Genomic DNA, 9832 nt, shown 5'->3' on the forward strand with positions numbered 1-9832 from the left:
ATTGCTACTTGATATGTGTAAATTTCAACATATTTGTAGTTCACTGCCAAAATTTCAGCTCAATCGGTCATCGAGGTACAAAGATCAGCTTTTCAAAGTTGACCAGTGTGTATGAAAAACGGCTTCCGGTGCTATATTCTGAAAACAGGTGTATAAAGGTTTGCACGGAATTTTACTTCGAAAAAATAGAGGTATATGAACCCCCAAGACCAAATTTGTTCAACTTTGTTCAACTCAAAATTCAGAACAGTCTGTGTGCTCTTCTCCGCTTAGTCGCTAGCGCTTCTTGTTCCTGCTCTACAGCAAGAACCGACTGGAAATCCTTCTGGAATTCGGAAGCAAATTTTTCTGGGATTTCAAAGGGAAACCCAAAAGGTACTGCTCGGAATCCACCACCGATTTGAATCTTCAAAAAAATCCGCTTGGAGGTTCCGAACAGATTCCTCTGAGGATTACAAACCCTTTGGAAATTTTGAATGAAGGAATTATTAAAAGAAATCTCCAAAGCAATCTGCTTGAAATCACCACTTATTCACTTACAGTTTTACACGTGCCTAAGAGTATTCCGCCTGGAATCCCCATAGTATTTCGTTCGGAATTCTTAAAAAACTACGTTTGGAATTATTAAAGTTTTTATCAGCAATACACAAAAGATTGCCCTCGGAATTCTTAAAAAAATCAGATCGAAATTATCGGAGAGATCGCTAGAGATCTTCAAAGAATTCATCTCAAATTCCCATGAACAAAATTCCGCTCAAAATCACCAAAACGATACCTCTCGAAATCACCAAAAGATTCCGCTCGGAATCATCAAAGAATTTCGCTCGGATTCCACTTCAAATACACACAGATTCCGCTCGGAATTTCCAAAAAATTCTCTCAAATCATTAGAAATGCATAAATCTTTAAATACACAAAATATTCCTGTCAGAATCCTCAAAGGATCCTGTTCAGAATCTCCAAAGTATTTGCTTGGAATCATTTCGGGATCCCCAAAATATTTCGGTCAGAATTGAATCCCGTTCAGAACTCTCAAATAATTCCGTTGGGAATCCCCAAAGATTTTCGTTAGGAATCCTCAAAATATTGCGCTGGGAATGCACAAAGGATCATGTAAGAAATCCACAAAAGATTCGTTTTGAATTTCCTACATGATTCTGTTCGGAATTCTCAAAGGATTCCATTCGTAATTCTTAATGAACTCCATACCGAATCATAAAGGATTTCATTTGAATCCCCAAAGGATTTCGCTCAGAATGCCCAACGAGCTACGCTCGGAATTCCCAAGCTATTCGCTCGTAGTTCCAAAGATTTCCCTTCGGTATGCAAAAAGGGTTCCGCTCAGAATCCTCAAAAGATTCCGTTCGGTATCCCCGAAGGATTTCTCTCGGAATATCCAGAACGTTCTACTCGGAAGCCCCAAAGGATTCGAATTTTGCGCACGTACCCCAGAGGATTCCGCTAAAAATCCCTCAAAACATTTCATTCGGTATCCCCAAAAAGATTTCATGTGGCAGTCTCGAACGATTTCATTCGGAACTCTTGAATGACTTTGTTTGGAATCATTAAGAGATTTTATGCGGAATCCCCAAAGAAATTATGTATTTACCTACATAGAAATAGCACTTTGAATTCTGAGAAACAGCCTAGCTTTCAGACGTATCACACGATTTACAAGTTATACCATTTAATCATAAACCAGCATTAGAATTAATGGCCGTATGTAATAGCTTGAAAGCTTTTCAAACGAAACACTCTTTTCCTGGCTCATTTCAGATGATACATCGGTCCGATCCCCAACGGCACAACAAGTCATTCAATTCACCCAACCACCATTGCGGTCCCGAGCCATTAGCGATGAAAAGCGACTGTCCGTGCTTTCCTCGTCGACGCCAGCACAGCCGGAACCCAATACGTCAACGAAAAAACCGTTCATCTCCGACTATCGGCAAAAAGTTCGACGCCAAAGCCCGATGAAATCGCAATCAGCTCGGACTACGCAAACCGGCGACGAATGCTTTCGGAGAGCGAGAATCACAAAAATGTCCCACTTCACCAACAATGACCATTAATCGCACCGGAAATGATGTTCTGCGACATCTTGCTTTGCGTCGTCCGGTAGAACCCGTCGTCAACCATCATCACCAGCAGCACGTTCCCATCGTACGGAAGCACAAACGGCACGAACAGGTGTTGAAGTCCTGCCCCGCCTCCGACTGCCCAAGGGTTGTTAGAACGCTACGCTGCTGCGGAACCTTTTGGATCGGATTTCTGTTTTTGCTGGCGGTAGTTTTCCCTCGATACGGTCTGGCGCTTAGTGCGAAAAATGACAAGGAAAGTTTCGGTGAGTGTTAATGTGCTTTTTTTCCCTCCTTGTGCTCGTGAGGTGGAGATTGGACCACTTAATTCGTCACGTGTTGTCTCTTATTAATTAGGCTATCGACAAAAACGGCGATATCCCTCCGTTAATGCTGGGTAGGAGTTGATTATGAAAGAAAAATATGGATGGTCATAGAGCTCATTATATTATGTGGATTACTAACGAGTTAATGGTCTCACATCCAAACTACTAAAAGGTTTGTTATGTTGCGATGATTTTTGAATACAACCATAATCGCATAAGGTTAAACCCTCTTTTTATTTGTTGGCATTATATCCTCCACTGAGACATTGCCGCCGTCACCGTTACCCGTTACCAAACATTTTCTAGACAGGACCGGGGATCGATTCAAGCCACCCTCAGTATGTTTTTGCTCTGAGGCCCCGTATTTAACCAACAGGCCAAGAAATGCCCCTCGCAGGAAAAGCATTTCAACAATAAATAATTATAATTCAATTTTTATGAAATTTTACTAAATGATGTGCTACTCTTGAAGTTATTTGTATATCGTTACCGAATGTTATTGAAATCAAGGAAATATACGGTTATTGATTGAAATTTATGTTGTTCAACCCTCGCCAAAGGTAAAATTTATCAGAATTGTGTTCACTGGCCATGGTTTCAATTTTGACATGGCATTAGACTTGCGATTAATTATCCTCATTTGATACACAACAAACTTCCACATCGTCATCCGACTCCACCTTTGTTTCTTAATGGTTGTAATGTTCTCATTCCTAGAGCTTGCTGATTCAGAAGTCATTAGCATATCGTTTCCATTTTCCGTCTACTTTTCCAGAAACGGATTCCTGACCTTCACCTCAAAAAGGTGAAATTTTCAGACGGTAAATTAGTTTCGTTCGAATTACAATCTCCTTCCGCTTGCCCTTCAAATAACAGCTCTCTTCAGCACATAATTCTAAAGTTCATTTCCCACATTCCTGAGCCTCATGAACACAAATCCCACTCAAATAAAGTCCAATCTTAGAGCAGAGAATAAAAAAACAGTAATCTCATTTGTTTCACTTGTTGAAACACATCGCTCGCTGACCCGAGAAGCAAAGTTCATAAATAAGGCAAGTGTTGGAATGTGTTTTTAGTAGCGAAAATCCAGCAAACCAAACAACAGAACGCCCATGATACAAACAACGCAACGTTTGACCTTTTGTGTGAACAATACAAATTTCATGCCGGAAGCACGGAATCGGTTGGTTAGCTGGTGGAACTTTCGCATTCATTTAACCCCTGCTGCCCTTTCACTCCTACTCTATTCGGTTGTTTAAACTGTTGTTTGGCTATAATCAAGTGGGTCGGAATGGCCATGAGAATTTTTCATTACCGATCCCTGTTTCCGGGCGGGATTGGTCAGAGAATAACACGGAAGTTTGATGACTTTGCTATCTTTGGGAGAACTTATGTTGGCCATCAACGATATCTGGAAATTAATTCTATATTTCCAAAAATTGAACATAAAATAATTATGAAACGGAAATTACAAGAAGACAAGAAGACAAGAAGATAAGAAGACAAGTAGACAAGAAGACAAGAAGACAAGAAGACAAGAAGACAACAATTCAAGAAGACAAGAAGCCAAAAAGACAAAAAGACAAGAAGACAAGAAGACAAGAAGACAAGAAGACAAGAAGACAAGAAGACAAGAAGACAAGAAGACAAGAAGACAAGCCGACAAGAAGACAAGAAGACCAGAAGACAAGAAGACCAGAAGACAACAAGACCAGAAGACAAGAAGACAAGAAGACAAGAAGACAAAAAGACAAGAAGACAAGAAGACAAGAAGACAAGAAGACAAAAAGACAAGAAGACAAGAAGACAAGAAGACAAGAAGACAAGAAGACCAGAAGATAAAGTTTGATGACTTTGCTATCTTTGGGAGAACTTATGTTGGCCATCAAAGATATCTGGAAATTAATTCTATATTTCCAAAAATTGAACATAAAATAATTATGAAACGGAAATTACAAGAAGACAAGAAGACAAGAAGATAAGAAGACAAGTAGACAAAAAGACAAGAAGACAAGAAGACAAGAAGACAACAATTCAAGAAGACAAGAAGCCAAAAAGACAAAAAGACAAGAAGACAAGAAGACAAGAAGACAAGAAGACAAGAAGACAAGAAGACAAGAAGACAAGCCGACAAGAAGACAAGAAGACCAGAAGACAAGAAGACCAGAAGACAACAAGACCAGAAGACAAGAAGACAAGAAGACAAGAAGACAAAAAGACAAGAAGACAAGAAGACAAGAAGACAAGAAGACAAGAAGACAAAAAGACAAGAAGACAAGAAGACAAGAAGACAAGAAGACAAGAAGACAAGAAGACCAGAAGACAAAAAGACATGAAGACAAGAAGACAAAAAGACAAGAAGACAAGAAGACAAGAAGACAAGAAGACAAGAAGACAAGAAGACAAGAAGACAAGAAGACAAGAAGAAAAGAAGATAAGAAGACAAGAAGGCAAGAAGACAAGAAGACAAGAATACAAGAGGACAAGAAGATAAGAAGACAAGAAGACAAGAAGACAAGAAGACAAGAAGACAAGAAGACAAGAAGACAAGAAGACAAGAAGACAAGAAGACAAGAAGACAAGAATACAAGAGGACAAGAAGATGAGAAGACAAGAAGACAAGAAGACAAGAAGACAATTAGACAATGGATTGGATTTGGATTGGATTTGGATTGGATTTGGATTGGATTTGGATTGGATGTGGATTGGATTTGGATTGGATTTGGATTGGATTTGGATTGGATTTGGATTGGATTTGGATTGGTTTGGATTGGTTTGGATTGGATTTGGATTGGTTTGGATTGGATTGGATTTGGATTGGTTGGATTGGTTTGGATTGGTTTGGATTGGTTGGATTGGTTGGATTGGTTTGGATTGGTTTGGATTGGATTTGGATTGGTTTGGATTGGTTTGGATTGGTTTGGATTGGTTTGGATTGGTTTGGTTGGATTGGTTTGGATTGGTTGGATTGGTTTGGATTGGTTTGGTTGGATTTGGATTGGTTTGGATTTGGTTGGTTTGGATTGGTTTGATTGGTTTGGTTGGTTGGATTGGTTTGGTTGGTTTGGTTGGTTTGGTTGGTTTGGTTGGTTTGGATTGGTTTGGATTGGTTTGGATTGGTTTGGATTGGTTTGGATTGGTTTGGTTGGTTTGGATTGGTTTGGATTGGTTTGGATTGGTTTGGTTGGTTTGGATTGGTTTGGATTGGTTTGGTTGGTTTGGATTGGTTTGGATTGGTTTGGATTGGTTTGGTTGGTTGGATTTGGATTGGTTTGGATTGGTTTGGTTGGTTTGGATTGGTTTGGATTGGTTTGGATTGGATTTGGATTGGTTTGGATTGGTTTGGATTGGTTGGATTGGTTTGGTTGGTTTGGATTGGTTTGGATTGGTTTGGATTGGTTTGGATTGGTTTGGTTGGTTTGGATTGGTTTGGTTGGTTTGGATTGGTTTGGATTGGTTTGGATTGGTTTGGTTGGTTTGGATTGGTTTGGATTGGTTTGGATTGGTTTGGATTGGTTTGGTTTGGTTGGTTTGGTTGGTTTGGATTGGTTTGGATTGGTTTGGTTGGATTGGTTTGGATTGGTTTGGTTTGGATTGGTTTGGATTGGTTTGGATTGGTTTGGTTGGTTTGGATTGATTTGGATTGGTTGGATTGGTTTGGATTGGTTTGGATTGGATTTGGATTGGTTTGGATTGGTTTGGATTGGTTTGGATTGGTTTGGATTGATTTGGATTGGTTTGGATTGGTTTGGATTGGTTTGGATTGGTTTGGATTGGTTTGGATTGGTTTGGATTGGTTTGGATTGGTTTGGATTGGTTTGGATTGGTTTGGATTGGTTTGGATTGGTTTGGATTGGTTTGGATTGGTTTGGATTGGTTTGGATTGGTTTGGATTGGTTTGGATTGGTTTGGATTGGTTTGGTTGGTTTGGATTGGTTTGGATTGGTTTGGATTGGTTTGGATTGGTTTGGATTGGTTTGGTTGGTTTGGATTGGTTTGGATTGGTTTGGATTGGTTTGGATTGGTTTGGATTGGTTTGGATTTGGTTTGGATTGGTTTGGATTGGTTTGGTTTGGATTGGTTTGGATTGGATTTGGATTGGATTTTGGATTGGTTTGGATTGGATTTGGACTGGATTTGGATTGGTTTGGATTGGTTTTGGTTGGTTTGATTGGTTTTGGATTGGATTTGGATTGGTTTGGATTGGTTTGGATTGGTTTGGTTGGTTTGGATTGGTTTGGATTGGTTTGGTTGGTTTGGATTGGTTTGGATTGGTTTGGTTGGTTTGGTTGGTTTGGATTGGTTTGGATTGGTTTGGATTGGTTTGGATTGGTTTGGTTGGTTTGGATTGGTTTGGATTGGTTTGGATTGGATTTGGATTGGATTTGGATTGGTTTGGATTGGTTTGGATTTGGTTGGATTGGTTTGGATTGGTTTGGATTGGATTTGGTTGGTTTGGATTGGTTTGGATTGGTTTGGATTGGTTTGGACTGGTTTGGATTGGTTTGGATTGGTTTGGATTGGTTTGGTTGGTTTGGATTGGTTTGGATTGGATTTGGATTGGATTTGGATTGGTTTGGTTGGATTTGGATTGGTTTGGTTGGATTTGGATTGGTTTGATTGGTTTGGTTGGTTTGATTGGTTGGATTGGTTGGACTGGTTTGGATTGGTTTGGTTGGTTTGGATTGGTTTGGATTGGTTTGGATTGGTTTGGATTGGATTTGGATTGGTTTGGTTGGTTTGGATTGGATTTGGTTTGGATTGGTTTGGATTGGACTTGGATTGGTTTGGATTGGTTTGGTTTGGATTGGTTTGGATTGGTTTGGATTGGATTTGGATTGGTTTGGATTGGTTTGGATTGGTTTGGATTTGGTTTGGATTGGTTTGGATTGGATTTGGATTGGTTTGGATTGGTTTGGGATTGGTTTGGATTGGTTTGGTTTGGTTTGGATTGGTTTGGATGGGTTTGGATTGGTTTGGATTGGTTTGGATTGGTTTGGATTGGTTTGGATTGGATTTGGATTGGTTTGGATTGGTTTGGATTGGTTTGGATTGGTTTGGATTGGTTTGGATTGGATTTGGATTGGTTTGGATTGGTTTGGATTGGTTTGGATTGGTTTGGATTGGTTTGGATTGGTTTGGATTGGTTTGGATTGGTTTGGATTGGTTTGGTTGGTTTGGATTGGTTTGGATTGGTTTGGATTGGTTTGGATTGGTTTGGTTGGTTTGGATTGGTTTGGATTGGTTTGGTTGGTTTGGATTGGTTTGGATTGGATTTGGATTGGTTTGGATTGGTTTGGATTGGTTTGGATTGGTTTGGTTGGTTTGGATTGGTTTGGATTGGTTTGGATTGGTTTTGGATTGGTTTGGATTGGTTTGGGATTGGTTTGGATTGGTTTGGATTGGTTTGGATTGATTTGGATTGGATTTGGATTGGATTTGGATTAGATTTGGATTGGACTTGGATTGGATTTGGATTGGATTTGGATTGGATTTGGATTGGATTTGGATTTGATTTGGATTGAATTTGGATTGGATTTGGATTGGATTTGGATTGGATTTGGATTTGGATTGGATTTGGATTTGATTTGGATTGAATTTGGATTGAATTTGGATTGGATTTGGATTGGATTTGGATTGGATTTGGATTTGGATTGGATTTGCATTAGATTTGGATTAGATTTGGATTGGATTTGGATTGGTTTCTGATTGGATTTGGATTGGATTTGGATTGTATTTGGATTGGATTTGGATTAGATTTGGATTTGATTTGGACTCTGATTGGATTCAGATTTGTCATGATTATGATGCCATTTATAAGGATTTTTCATTTGTTTTTAGTTTTTATTTTCCATCAAAATTTGAAATTAGATTCAGGATGACTTTACGTATTGGTTGGATTGGATTTGGATTGGTTTGGATTGGATTTGGATTGGATTTGGATTGGATTTGGATTGAGTTTGGATTGAGTTTGGATTGGTTGGATTGGATTTGGATTGGATTTGGATTGGTTTGGATTGGTTGGATTGGTTGGATTGGTTTGGATTGTTTGGTTTGGATTGGATTGTTTGGATTGGTTTGGATTGGTTTGGATTGGTTGTTGGATTGGTTGGTTTGTTTGGATTGATGTTTGGATTGGTTTGGATTGGTTTGGATTGGTTTGGTTGGTTGGTTGGTTGGTTGGTTTGGATTGGAGTTGGATTGGTTGGATTGGTTTGGATTGGTTTGGTTGGTTGGATTGGTTGGATTGGTTTGGATTGGTTTGGATTGGTTTGGATTGGTTTGGATTGGTTTGGGATTGGTTGGATTGGTTTGGTTGGTTGGATTGGTTTGGATTGGTTGGATTGGTTGGATTGGTTTGGATTGGTTTGGGGTTGGATTTGGATTGGTTGGTTGGTTTGGTTGGTTGGATTGGTTTGGTTGGTTGTTGGTTGGTTTGGATTGGTTTGGTTGGTTTGGATTGGTTTGGATTGGTTTGGTTGGTTTGGTTGGTTGGATTGGTTTGGTTGGTTTGGATTGGTTGGATTGGTTGGTTTGGTTGGTTTGGATTGGTTTGGATTGGTTTGGATTGGTTTGGATTGGTTTGGTTGGTTTGGTTGGTTTGGTTGGTTTGGATTGGTTTGGATTGGTTTGGTTGGATTTGGGGTTGGATTTTGGATTGGTTTGGATTGGTTTGGATTGGATTTGGATTGGTTTGGATTGGTTTGGATTGGTTTGGATTGGTTTGGATTGGATTTGGATTTGGATTTGGATTGGTTTGGTTAGGATTTGGGATTTGGATTGGTTGGTTGGATTGGATTGGATTGGTTGGATTGGTTGGATTGGTTGGATTGGTTGGATTGGTTTGGATTGGTTTGGATTGGTTTGGATTGGTTTGGATTGGTTTGGTTGGTTTGGATTGGTTTGGATTGGATTGGTTGGGATTGGTTGGTTGGATTGGTTGGATTGGTTGGTTGGATTTGGATTGGTTTGGATTGGTTTGGATTGGTTTGGATTGGTTTGGATTGGTTTGGATTGGTTTGGTTGGTTTGGTTGGTTTGGATTGGGTTGGTTGGTTTGGATTGGTTTGGATTGGTTTGGTTGGTTTGGTTGGTTTGGATTGGTTTGGGTTGGATTGTTGGTTGGTTTGGATTGGTTTGGATTGGTTTGGATTGGTTTGGATTGGTTTGGATTGGTTTGATTGGTTTGGATTGGTTTGGATTGGTTGGATTGGTTTGGATTGGTTTGGTTGGTTGGAGGTTTGGATTTGGATTGGTTGGATTGGTTGGATTGGTTTGGTTGGTTTGGATTGGTTTGGATTGGTTTGGATTGGTTTGGATTGGTTTGGATTGGTTTGGTTGGTTTGGATTGGTTGGTGGTTGGATTGGTTTGGATTGGTTTGGATTGGATTTGGATTGGTTTGGATTGTTGATTGGTTGGTGGGTTCAG

At 39.7% G+C, this 9832-nt stretch overlaps 1 protein-coding gene across 1 annotated transcript in view; it reads left to right on the forward strand.

The window, feature by feature from the left end:
* Positions 1-9832, forward strand: part of LOC134212740 (neural cell adhesion molecule 1-A-like) — a 416812-nt gene that overhangs the window by 158788 nt on the left and 248192 nt on the right. The window contains exon 2 of the mRNA XM_062690855.1: positions 1777-2344. Within this exon, the coding sequence (XP_062546839.1) occupies positions 2062-2344 (283 nt within the window). The 5' untranslated portion in view covers positions 1777-2061. The remainder of the gene's footprint in view (positions 1-1776; positions 2345-9832) is intronic.

This window comes from Armigeres subalbatus, chromosome 2 (assembly GCF_024139115.2).
Source record: "Armigeres subalbatus isolate Guangzhou_Male chromosome 2, GZ_Asu_2, whole genome shotgun sequence".
NCBI lineage: Eukaryota > Metazoa > Arthropoda > Insecta > Diptera > Culicidae > Armigeres > Armigeres subalbatus.